General features: G+C 48.6%; 1 protein-coding gene across 1 annotated transcript; it reads left to right on the top strand.

The window, feature by feature from the left end:
- Window positions 1–2,881: 2,881 nt before the first annotated feature.
- LOC306816156 (olfactory receptor 14J1-like) lies at window positions 2,882–3,814 on the top strand (the record flags this gene model as incomplete). Its single annotated transcript, XM_079332635.1, has 1 exon — window positions 2,882–3,814. The coding sequence occupies one exon, from the start codon at window positions 2,882–2,884 to the stop codon at window positions 3,812–3,814; it is 933 nt and encodes a 310-aa protein (XP_079188761.1).
- Between the last annotated feature and the right edge of the window lie 9,605 nt (window positions 3,815–13,419).

The raw sequence follows: 13,419 nt of genomic DNA, 5'->3' as shown, positions 1-13,419 counted from the left end.
TCAGGAGAGACCCTGGATCAGTATCATTCACAGAGCTCTGCAATCAACTCTGCTCTAAAGAGAAACAGTAATAAAAGACATGCTTTAAAATAGGAACACTTATTTCTAAGAAGCTCTTTGAAATATTTCTCCATAGCTGTAGAAAAAACTTCCTAATGAACTTCATCAGAACAGAGGGAAATCAAGGTAGAGCCATGGTTTTGTCAGGACTTGCTTGATCCCAATGAGCCCTGTGGTGTATTAACTTCAGGGCCTGAGAGGAGATTGCACAAACCTTTCCAGGAGTCCAAGTCAGAAGAAAAACCCAAAGTGTCTCAAAGCATTAATGGAACCCTCTGAGGTCCATCTCCAATACAGGCTCCTCATGGATTCCTTGGAAAAGAGAAGTGGAGCCCATGATTGCCCAAAAACCTCTCAGAGAGTCACAGAGGAAAGGAAAAAGGAAAGTACCTTAAAAAACTGAAACACCTTGAAGCATTAGTGACAATCACTGAGTGTTGTTACTGACAAAAGCTCTCAAGTGACTAATTAGAGCAGATAACAGGAGGCCATGATTTCACAAAGCTCTCAGAGACTCCAAGGCAAAAGCAAAATTCAAAGTCCTTTGAAAAAACTGTACTCCCTGGGAGCATAAGGAACCCCGCAGGACCATCCCTGACCAAGGCTCCCCAGGGACTGATCCCAGCAGATCCCTGACACCACTGGGATGTGGGGGGATGCTGAGGGCAGGACAAGGGGTGACAGTGCCCAGCCTTGCTGTGGCTGTGCCAGGAGGCCCCAGTGCCTCAGGACAAGGCGTCTCCTCAGAGCCCTTGGTGGCACAGACCCTGCTGTGCTCCAGGGCACCAAGGCTTGGCTTGTCATTGTCCCCACCTGTCATCTCTGCCTCCAGTTCTTGGCTCTTATTGTGGCTGAGGACACTTTCTCAGTTGTGTCCCTCAGAGGGACCCATTAAAACTTTAAGAAACTTTCAAGTTTAATTCTGACTTGGAGTTCTGTAGAGGTTTCTTCATCTCCCTCTCAGGGACTGATGTTCAGGGCCTCAGCACAAACCCCATGAGGGTCATTAAAGTCCTTGTGGTGTGTCTGTGCTGCTCAGCTGGGCTGGGCTCCTGGCACAGAGGCAGCTCCTGGCAAGGGCAGCAGAGAGACAACTCTGCCCAGCAGCAGCTCCTGTGCACAGCCCAGAAGGTCTGAGGCTCTGCCTGCAGCCACCCTAGGCACAGCACAGAGGCACAGAGAGCTTCAATCAGCCACAGAGGGGAAGATGCTCAGAAGTGACTGGGGCAGAATCACTCCCAGCATCTGACACAGGAAGCCTCTGGCTGCAGGACAAGGCAGCTGCAGCTCCTGCGGTGATCTCCTAAAGATGGAACATCCCAATGCCTACAGATGCCATGAGTACATTCTGTGATTATTTTTGATGTCAGGGAGGTGAAATGCTCATGAAGCTCTGACATGCTGAGGATTTTTGATCAGTCATAGAATATTTCCAAGACAAGGATTTTGATAAAAAATGAGGAAATTTCCTAAGACTTTGTATTCAGTTTCCTACTACTGGAAAATGACAGGGAGGTAGGGATAAATATTAATGGGATTATGAATTTTCCTAAGTGCTTGAGACATCCAATCTGTTATTTTTAGTGATCAATTGCTTCACAGGAGATTCCTGATGTGCTTTCATCCACTCTGCCCATGGACAGAACCAGCATTTCCTTTGCTGGACCCAGCTCAGTCTGACCTGTCCTTTCCCCCACCTGCAAACAGAACCTCACCAGCCACTGCCCTGAGAAGAGGCAGGTTCTGTAGAGGCAGGGAAAGTGCACAGAGATTTGGGGGCTGTGAGCACTGGCAGGGAGAGATCAGGCACAGGGAAACACCTCCAAGAGAAAAACCTCCAGGATGCAGAGAGATAATCAGGGAATGAGAAAAACACAGAAATGTTGTGTCGGGGAGAGTTTAGAGATCCCTGTAGGATTCCCTGCAGTGCAGCCCCTCCCTCTGAACAAGCCTCCTCCCTCCTGTCCCCCAGCCAAGCCTCTGCCCTTAGGGCTGGGGGTCCAAGGTGTGAAGCCCCTCCTGTGCAGGTAGACCTGCTGCAGAGCTGTGGGGCAGCTCTGAAGCCCTGGGCCCAGTTCCCTCTGCAGAGCACAGGGCTGGGAGCAGCTGCCCAGCACTGGGGGCTCTGGGAAGGGGCACAGCTGGCTCAGGGTGACGCTGTCCCCAGTGCCCAGCTGTGGGCAATGCTGTCAGCACAGCCAGGGAAGGAGTGGGATGTCCCGGAATCCAATGCCATAATTGTGACACATGGAAGTGTCTCTGAGATATCCTCCCAAGCTGGGAGCTTCAATCCAGATGCAAATCTGTCCTAGATGATCTTTGTGTTATCTGAAAGACTCACAGGGAATGGCAGAGGTGTTATGACAGTGAAAATTCTGATGGAGTAAAAAAATGAGCAACATGAGTCCTTGGCTACAAATATGGTGCTAGAGTGTGGGGAATCCATTGGTTCTCAGCAGCACCTGGTGGTTTTCAAGGGAAACATGGGGGGATAATCACCTTCCACCTGAACAGAATTAAAGCATGAACAGGCCAGAAAGACAGATCATCTTCCCACTATCTCCACTCATCACTTTACCTCACAGAACATTCTCTGGTCTCCCTGATGGCAGCAGAAATATTGAGATATATCCAGGGATACCAGGAGAGATACGGAGGAAGCTTAAAAAACTGTTCTAGAATTCTTAAACCCTAAAGGATGTCTGCGTGTATTAGAGGGGAGGATGTATGGGAAATGGCTTTGACTTCACATAAAGGTATCTCCTCTATCTCTTCACTGTCTCTATCTCCATGAACAGGTCCCCATGTCCAGAGACACCAAATGTCCAACAGCAGCTCCATCAGCCACTTCCTCCTGCTGCCATTGGCACACACGCGGCAGCTGCAGCTCCTGCACTTCTGCCTCTTCCTGGGCATCTCCCTGGCTGCCCTCCTGGCCAACGGCCTCATCATCAGCACCGTAGCCTGCGGCCACCACCTGCACACCCCCATGTTCTTCTTCCTGCTCAACCTGGCCCTCACTGACCTGGGCTGCATCTGCACCACTGTCCCCAAAGCCATGCACAATTCCCTCTGGGACACCAAGAACATCTCCTACTCAGGATGTGCTGCACAGCTGTTTTTCTTTGCCTTTTTCATTGCAGCAGAATTTGCCTTCCTCACCGTCATGTGCTACGACCGCTACGTGTCCATCTGCAAACCCCTGCACTATGGGACCCTCCTGGGCAGCAGAGCTTGTGCCCACATGGCAGCAGCTGCCTGGGCCAGTGCCTTTCTCAATGCTCTGCTGCACACAGCCAATACATTTTCCCTGCCCCTGTGCCATGGCAATGACCTGGGCCAGTTCTTTTGTGAGGTGCCCCAAATCCTCAAGCTCTCCTGCTCCAAATCCTATCTCAGGGAACTTTGGCTCCTTGGTGTTACTGTCTGTTTGGTGTTTGGTTGTTTTATGTTCATTGTTTTCTCCTATGTACAGATCTTCAGGGCTGTGCTGAAAATCCCGTCTGAGCAGGGACGGCACAAAGCCTTTTCCACCTGCCTCCCTCACCTGGCTGTGGTCTCCCTTTTTACCAGCACGGCTGTATTTACATACCTGAAACCACCCTCCATCTCCTCCCCATCCATGGATCTGTCCCTGTCAATTCTGTACTCAGTGGTGCCTCCAGCCCTGAACCCCCTCATCTACAGCCTGAGGAACCAGGAGCTCAAGGCTGCAATGTGCAGACTGACGACTGGATGGATTAAGAAACTATAAATTGCTTGACAATTTCTGCAAACCACTTGAAAAAAAAGCATATTTGATACTTTTTGTTGGACTCATATTGGAGGTTGTCTTAGTTTACATCCAAAATATTGACCACAAAGAAAAGCCATTGTTTGTGCCATTTCTCATTTTGATTCCCTTCACATTCACTGTGACCCACAGATGATGTCAAGGAGAGTTGGTCTCTTGGCAGCTTTGAATGAACTAAAGAATCTCTCTCCCAGCGAAGTTTTCTCCAGAGATGCGCCTTTTCTTCCCTTCTGTGGAGTTGCAGCAGCAATGTCTGCGTGCAGAGCTGGGACAGATCAGTGCTGGCACAGGAGCTGTGCCCAGCAGCAGCAGCAGCACTTGGTGTTGCCAGTGCTGCTCCCGTGCCACTGCCTCGCTGCCCTCCTGTCCCTCGTGTTGCTGCAGGGCCTGAGTGCTCTCGGGGCCGGGCACAGCCCTGGGGGTGGCAGTGCCAGGGCTGCAGCAGGGACAGGCCATGGGCACTGCTGGGGCAGTGCTGATGCCTCAGGGCAGGGCCTGGGGGCTCCAGGCTCCTTGGCCAGGCTCTCCACAACACTTGCCCAGGCCAGTGCTGAGCAGCGGAAACCCGTGTGAGCAGCCCCAGGTTGGCCATGGGCAGGTTGGGGGCAGACAGCATGGCTGGTGCTCTGCAAGGTGCCTGCAAGGGGGAGAGCCTGCCAAGGAGCAGCAGAGCAGGGGCTGATCCATCCCCACTGTGCTGGACAGCCCAGGGCAGCGTCCCAGAGCGTCCTCATGCACCTGCCAACAACATCGCCCCTCTGCAGCCCTGGCCTCTCCCCCAGTTCACACAGGTGCTGCATCCTTGCAGGCACAGACACGGCAGCACTGGCTCAGAAGCCCCTGTTTGCATTGCACAGAGCAGGCATCAGCACCCCCATGGTGCTGCTGTGGGGAGATGGAGCTGAGTGAGCACAAATGCCATCAACCCCTGGGGCCAGCAAGGACTGGGGGATGGAAGGGAAACCACTCAGATTTGTCGTGGCACCTGCAGTCAGCCAGAAAGTTTGTTCCCATGAGCTTGAGTTTCTAGTCCCACTGCAGGCATTGTTGCTCAGAGCCACAGCTGCCTTGTTGCCACCCCCACAAAGCCCTGAGCATTTCCTCTGCTTCACTCTTCCTTTCTTTCTTCTTTCTTGATCCACATTTATGCCTCTTGACCATCCGTGTCCCCTTCCCTACAAACAGCCCATCCCTATTTTCCCATTCCTCATGGCTGCACTCCCCATTTCAGTTCCTAAATTGGCACTATGGAACATCCCTTGGGGAGCAGGATCATCCTACAAGTGCTTCATGAATTGTCCGCAGGCTCCTGCAGTGCCTCGTGCTGCTCCCTTGCCAGAGGCACCACAGGCCAGGGCGGCACATCTGGGCTGCTGTGTCTGGGTGGGGGTCTCCCTGTTGTGGGCAGTGAGGAGGGGCTGGAGAGGCTCTGCAGGACTGACAGGATGGGCTTTGGGGCTGTGTAGAGAAGCTGAGGGACCTGGGCTGCTGGACCTTCTGAAGACGAGGCCCAGGTATATCTTGCAACAGCTTTAGGGGTGGTTTCAGAGAATCACAGAATTTAGTAGGACTGGAAAATATCTTGGAGATCAAGTCCAACCTGTGCATTGAAACCACGTTGTCTCCCCTATAAGCCTCCTCTTCTTCAGGATAAACATCACCAGTTCCCTCAGCTGGTCCTCACAGCACTTGTGTTCCAGACCCCTCACCAGCCTTGTTGCCGTTCTTTGGACACGCTCCAGCCCCACCATGTCCTTACTAAATTGGCAGGCCCAGAACTGGACACAGCACTCAAGGTGCTGCCCAATCAGTGCTGAGTACAGGGTAAGAATCGCTGTTCTTGTCCTGCTGGCCACACCATTCCTGATCCAGGCCAGGAGCATTTGGCCTTCTTGGCCATCTGTACACACTGTTGGCTCGTGTCCAGCCTGCTGTCCATCAATGCTTCCATGTGCTTTTCTACCTCTCCGCTGTCCAGCCACTCTTTTTCTAGCCTGTAGCATTGCATGAGGTGGTTGTGGCGATAGTGCAGCACTTGCTGTGGTTAAACCTCACTTTGTTGGATTTGGGCCTTGCATCAAGCCTGTCCATGTGCCTCTGCAGAACCCTCCAGCCCTTAGTAGATCCACACATGGTGTCTAGACCAGTGTACATTTAAGGCCTCAGGGTAACAATGGTCTCCATGATTCCATGTGGTCTCACAATGACACAATGTCTCCTTGGTTCCATTGAACCTCTCAGTGTCAAAAAGTCCCTTGGTCCCCTGAGGGCTTGCAGTGCCACAGTGGATCCTTGGTTCCATGAGGTGTCACAGTGTAGAAATGCTCTCCTTGGTTCCGCAGTGTCACAATGGCCTCTTGGTCCCAAAGGGGCACCACGGTGACAAGCATGTTTCCTTCATTTCCTGAGTCTCAACACTGACCCCTTGGTTCCATGGGCCCTGCAGTGCCACAATGGTCCCATCATTACACGATGTCCTGCTCTGTCACAATGCTCTGCATGGTCCCACAAGGCCCTGGAGTGTCACAGTGGCCTCTTGGTTCCATGAGGCCTCCAAGTGCTGCCATGAATTCCTTGGTGCTGAAGTGTCACAATGGAGCCCTGGTTACACAAGATCCTGCAGTGTCACCAGGGACCCTTGTTTCCATGGGGCACCACAGTGCCACAATTGTTCCTTTAGTTCCAAGAGTCCTTGCAGTGGAACAATGGCCCCTTGATTCTATTGGCCCCAGACTCTCATAAGGTTCTCCTTAGTTCTGCAGTGGCACAATGGTCCCTTGGTTTCACAAGGCCCTGCAGTGTCACAGTGGCCTCTGTGTTTCCACAAGGACCCAGACGGCCACTATGGATTCCTTGCTTCCATGTAGCCCCACAGTGTCACAGCGGCCCCTTGGCTACGTGGTGCCAAGTTGTATACAGTGGCACTCTGGTCCTCTCAGTTACCCAGGGCCCTGCAGTGTCACGATCATCACAGGATCACCCAGGCTAGAATAGATCTTTGAGAGCATCAAGTCCAACCTGTGACCCAACACCCCCTTGTCACCCAGATCATTGCACTCAGTGCCATGTCCAGTCTTTCCTTAAACACTTCCAGGAACAGTGACTCCCCCACCTCCCTGGGCAGCCCATTCCAATGCCCAATCACCCTTTCAGTGAAGAATATTTCCAAGTGTCCAGTTTAATTATTCCCTGGTGTAGCAGAGCTGTGTCCTCTTTTCCTGTGACTTTTCCCTGGAAAAAGAGCCCAACCTCCACCTGCCTGCACCCTCCTGTCAGGGAGTTGTAGAGTGATGAGGTCTCACCTGAGCTTCCTCTTCTCCAGGATAAACATCCCCAGCCCCCTCAGTTGATTCTCACAGGACTTGTACTTCAGACCTCTCACCAGCCTTGTTGCCCTTCTCTGGACACTCTCCAGCCCCTCCAAGTCTTCCCTAATATGTGGTCCAGAACTGGACACAGTACTTGAGGTGCTGCCCAACCAGTGCTGAGTACAAGGGAAGAATCACTGTCCTGTTCCTGCTGGCCACACCATTGCTGATTCATTGTAATTCCAGGTGTTGGATGAGGGAATTAGAAGGAGGGGGTGAGGACAAAGTGTTATTTATTGTCATCCATGAAGGGTCTTGATTTTCATATCTATTCAGACTTCATTAGAAGATTCAGGGGTTCAATATCAATTGGACACTGCTGGTATCAATCAGTAAATACTAAAAGAAATCAGGACAAAATACTTCTCCCTGCATTGTTTTCAATATAGTATGTAGCATATTCACTTTGAATACACTACTGAAATCTGTCTAATTAATCACAGAAGAATTGAAAACTTAAATTATTCCCAGGGGCTTTTCTTGTTTGGGTGTTTTGAACAAATACTTTTGAGTTTTTCTCACTGAATCACTGAACTGAAGAGGTCAAGAAAGAAGAGTTAATATTAAGTTTGTTGTGGATTTTGCACTGGCTAAATTGCCAGTGCACCCTCTAGAATTATTTACTCATTTTCTGATGTGAGATGGGATTAGGAGGAAAGCAAAACTAGCTCAAACTTTAGAAGGTACAAAGAAAAAGCTTTATTACTAGAAACTAAAAGAAAAAAATTTCAATAAAACTTTCAGAATATTTATCTTCCCCCTAAAACTTCTTTTCTTTCACACTGATAATGTACAGAAACAGATCAGTCAATTTACCATCTCAACAAATAGCCTTTCACCCATTTACTTGGGTGAGGAGAACTTTTCATCAGTCTATGGAGATTAACAAGTTTAACAAGAAAACAGTTTTCTCCTGGCCTCTATGTCACAGTGAATCAACCATTCAGGAAAATGTAAATCTGATCACTGTGTAAAAATCCCTTCCTCAACTTACAGGTTTCCTATAACTATTTTTGAGGACCATATCAACTTATGAGGCAGCACCCAAAGGCTGACGGCCTCCCCTCCTCCTTGACCCTGAGATTTTTGGAAAAACTTATCAGGGGCAGCATTCCAGCTATGCCATGGGCTGGTCTGGCCACTCTGGGGGGAGGGGGAAGCAGGCAGGATCTCAGCAGCCGATGGCGCTGTCTAGTATATCCCCATTCCCCAAATTAGTCAAAATTTGGAAGAGGACAGAAACAGAAGAAATAGAAAACATAGAGAGAAAGACAAAAAAAGATACAGAGATGCCCACTCTTGTATTCCAGTACTGTTCAGACAGAAATTCCAAGAGGAGGTAGGGTCAAGATGTGCGTTTGCCTAGTGGTCTGCCTGAAATTCTCTTTGGTCTTCCTGGGTCCTTCCCCCAGGTAGGACTTTTGGTCATTTGGTCACTCAGGAGCTGGGCTGGGGCTCCAGGGATGAGTGTGGAGCATTACCTTTGGTGTGACACAGACCACAGGAGCAGAAGGCAGGGACTTGGACTGAGCACATGCTTCATGTTTTTTTCAGCCCCTGGGCCTTCATAGTCCTCCCCCCAGGTGGGACTTGTGATTGTTGGAGCAATCAGAGCCTGGGCCAGCACCAGCCCACTGTGTGATGGACGGGCAGCTCATCCCGAGGTGTCTGGGATATTGATCTCATCCAGCCTCTGACAGCGACCATGGTGACACTGCAGAACCTCATGGAACCATGGGTCAGTTGTGACATGGAGAGCAGCAGATTCAAGGACACCGTAGAGATACTACAGATGCTCATATAACCAAAGAGAACATTGGGACACTCTGCTGCCTCATGGAATCAGAGGGACCATTGTGACTCCAGACCCCTGTGTAACCAAGGGTCAAGGATTGAACTGTGGGCCCCATAGAATCAAGAAGCCATTGTGACACTGAAACAGGGGGAATTAAAATTAAAATGTTAAGGATAAAAATACAGGAGGATACTTTAAATAGAAGGGGGGCTGACAGGATTCTAGCAATGTGTGACATTTGCTGTCTTTACAAGAACAGGAGGACAGAGCAAGGCTACAAAGTACGATAGAGGGCCAAGAATGCACAAACAGGATGGAAGAGTGAGGCCCATTCCAGATAACAGGGATATCTTAGACCCCTGAGCCAGCAAAAACTGGTATTAAGGTCTGGAAAGGAACCTTAGACTAATATGCAAAGAAGGTGAGGTTAAAATTTCAAACTGAGGGGGAGAGTGCTTACTTCAGCCCAGACAGCCACCAGAACAACCAACAAGGAGCAGTGTGCAGTCACAAAGTGCCGTGGAGCTAATTTTAATACAAAGCAGGGACAGGGGGGATTAGGAAATGAATATGTATCAGGCACATTGTGCAATCCTAGTTTGTAGACAATAAAAAGAGAGGTTCAGGTCACCAAAGGTGTGCATGTTTTTGGAGGAGCTATCCCCCCTGCACCTCAGTGCTGAATAAAATACATACCTATAACTTACTTTGTGGGTTATAAAGTTTTTTTGTGCATCAATTTGGGTGACCCCATTGCTCCCCTGAGATTTCAGGGCGCCCTCTTTGCTCACCTCAGAGCTGGAGCCGGTGCAGAATGCCACCTGCACCGACCACACAGACCAAAGCACCTGGGTGTACCTGTGCTGCATCATCTCCTGAGGTAACTCAGGGCTCCCTCCCACCTCTGGGGCCCTCGCCTGGAGTTTTGGGGTAACCCTGAATGTCCGACTGTCCCTGGACAGCCCCCCCACCACGGAGGGTCATCTGTGTCCACGTTGACTGAAAGGATGCAACAGTGGCCACTATCATTTCCCAGCCCATCCAGGAGAGTCGGGACACTTGGGTGCTCCAAACATCACCTGGACATCCACAAAAATCACCTGGATACACCTAGGTAGCCTCCAGTATATCCTGGATCATGGCAAAAATCACCTGGATACATCTGGGTACCTCTTGGATAACTGGATCAACCAAAACCACTAGGGCCCCCCAAAACTTGTGTCCCAAAAATCCTCATTGCTTTGACTGGGTGGACTTGGTGTCCTAAATTCCCATTGACTTTAATGGCCAAACCCAGTGCCCCAAAAATTTTGTTGATAAAAATCTCGATTTTGGCTTCAGAATTCCCAGAATTTGAACTGAAAATGGAGATTTTTGGGCTTACCTGGAGGCACAGCTCCAGCACAGGTTGAAGGTGTGGGATCAGGGATTCAGAACTGGCTTCCAGGAATTCATCCAGGACTCCCACAGAATCAGCATCATGATCCTGGAAGGGAAATACCTGGAAATGAGCCCAACATTTCCCTCAGATTTACCCAAGTTGTCCCATTTTAGCACCAAAGTTCCACAAAAGTCCTGTTGATTTCAATGGATAGGCTGGGTGTCCGTAAATCCACTGAGACTTAAACAGGGTAGACCTGGTGTCTCTAAATCCCTATTGATTTCTTTTGGGTAGACTTGGTATCTTTGAATCCCTATTGATTTCAATTGGCAGGCTTGATATCCAAAATATGCCTGTCAGAACATCATTATAACAAAAGATGAACTACTCAGAGACATTGTAAAGAACAGTTTATTGCTTTATTGCACCAGTCTCATGGAAGGGTAAGACTTTAAAGGTGTTATATCCAATGCTATAATATCGGAAGCCATCTCATTCTTAGTTACAATGCCTTACATTAGTTTTTTAGCCAATCACATATTTCTTATGAACTTTGCTAATGCCTTTTTTCACCAATCTTAAATTGCTTTGCTTCGCACAGCTTTGCCGCCATGTGCATTTTTCAACCAATCATGTAAAACTTCAAAACTTGTAATGATGCATCTTAAAATTCCAACTAACTAACCAACTAATTAACTAACACCACCCTTTCACCCAGACCATGGCACTCAGTGTCACATCCAGTCTATGCTGAAACTCTTCCTGGGACGGTGACTCATCCACCTCCCTGGGAAGCTCATTCAAATGCCCAATTGCCTTCTTTGTGAATAATGTTTATTAATGTCCAGCCTAAATCTTCTTTGGTGCAGCTTTAAGGCTGTGTCCTGTTTTCCTGTCACTGTTCCCTGTGGAAAGAGCCCAACTCCACCTGGCTGCACTCTCCTGTCAGGGAGTTGTAGAGGGTGATGAGATCATCTCTGAGTCTCCTCCAGGATAAACACCCCCAACTCCCTCAGCTACTCCTCACAGGACTTGTGTTCCAGATCCATCACCAGCCTTGTAGCCCTTCTCTGGACACTCTCCAGCTCCTTCATGTCCTTCCTAAATTGGGGGCCCAGAAGTGGACACAGCACTTGAGGTGCTGCCCAGCCACTGCTGAGCACAGGGCAAGAATCACTGCTCTGGGCCTGCTGGTTGCACTGCTCCTGGTCAACAGGAGTCTGAGGGGTTGGATGAGGGAAATGGTGAGGAGGGGATGGGGATGGGGACAAAGTGTGATTGATTGACCATCATGAATGGTCTTGATTTTCATATCTATTCAGACTGCATTAGAAGGTGCTGGGGGTCACTATCAGTTGGACAGTTCTGATATCCATCTATAAACAGGAAAAGAACCAGGAGAAATCACTTCTCTCAGCCTTGTTTTCAATATATAATATTCACTTGGAATACACTTTTGAAATCTATCCAATTAACCACCAAAGATTTGGAAACTTAAGTTTTCCCCAGGAGCTTTTCTTATGGGTGTTTTTAAAAGGTGTTTATGAGCCTTTGTCACTGAATTCCGGAACTGAAGAGCTCAAGAAAGGAGAGGCCTCTGGAGTAGTAAAATTCATTAGCATCCTCCAAGTGGCTGAGGATCCATCCTCATCACAGCAGGAATGATGGAACAGAAATAGGAACAGGTGACTCACTGATCACCCGCTGACTGATCACACCTGCTGACCTTACCCACTGACCACATCCCACTCACCACCCATATGACCATACCTCCAATGATCACACCCACTGACCATAACCACTACACACACTCACTGACCACACCCATATCCTAGAAACCAGTGCCAACACCCCACTGACCACACCCACTGACCACCCCAATGACAAATCCAATTGACCACACCCCCCTGACCAACCCAACAACAACCCCTCCGAAAATACTGAGCACACGCAGTCCTGATTCTTTCTGTTCTCTCCTCTGCTACTTGAAACCCCCCTTCTCCAATAGCTCAAACAGCTGGCTGCTTCCTTCTCCTATTTGACCAGGCAGAAATTCCATAAATACACCCTTGTATCTCAAATACAAGAAGTTAAACTACAAGGGGAGCATTATAATTCATTTTACCAAGCTGGCACCATTCCCAGTCTTTTTCAAAAATATTCAAATTCTCCGGCTTTAACCCTTACCCAAAACTGGGCTCACTATCTCAAACTGATCATGTGCTACATCTTAATTATAGGATCTCAGGAGTTCCAGGGCATACCTGGGGCACATAGGTCTCCTTTTACTAGATATAAAATGCCATCTCTTGTTGCACCCTCTACAGAAGAGAAGGACCCAACTTGGTTGTCACCCTGGTCCGCAATGAAAAATCATCCGCCCACACAAAAAGCAAGGAGTTACCATTATTAGTCCCCACCACTGTGGGTTTCTGAAATTATTCTCAACTGGTGGTAATTCCCAGTCAAAAGCCAAATAATTACTTGTTCGAAGATAGCCCTTTCAGAAACGGTTCAGGAAACACCCAAGTGATGAGAACCCGTCAATTATTGATGATTAAGATAACCAGAGCCATCAGGAAAACTACATCTGAATGCCGACTTCCCATAAACTGAGATCTGCATTCACCAATTTCATAGTTTCCCAGACATGGTTTTGTCCAGCCCAATGCAGAGAAAGACTACATGAATGTGTGCAACAACGAAAAGAAAGACCTCTGCTCCAGGCTATGAAAAACTGTATAAAAACAGTATAAATGCCCTGAGGAATATGACCACTCTGTGTTTCCAGAAACAATCAAGTGCCTGTTTGTTTCTGCATAGCATTCATAATGGTACTCATTACAGACTGCCCAGACTGCTTAGTTCCATGTTTTTCTATTTCGTGTGTTCTACTCTTCTTTTTTTTTTTTTTTTAACTTTTCATAGTATTTTCCATAAAGGGATGCCTTTAGTCACAGCATTGCTACATCAGTATCTACTGTGCTTGTGTTCAGCATAGACAGTAAGGAGCCATGATCAT

Source organism: Erithacus rubecula, assembly GCF_903797595.1.
Source record: "Erithacus rubecula genome assembly, contig: scaffold_391_arrow_ctg1, whole genome shotgun sequence".
NCBI classification, from domain to species: Eukaryota; Metazoa; Chordata; class Aves; order Passeriformes; family Muscicapidae; genus Erithacus; species Erithacus rubecula.
The sequence above is the reverse complement of the archived record's forward strand: the minus strand, read 5'-3'. Positions and strand labels throughout refer to the sequence as shown.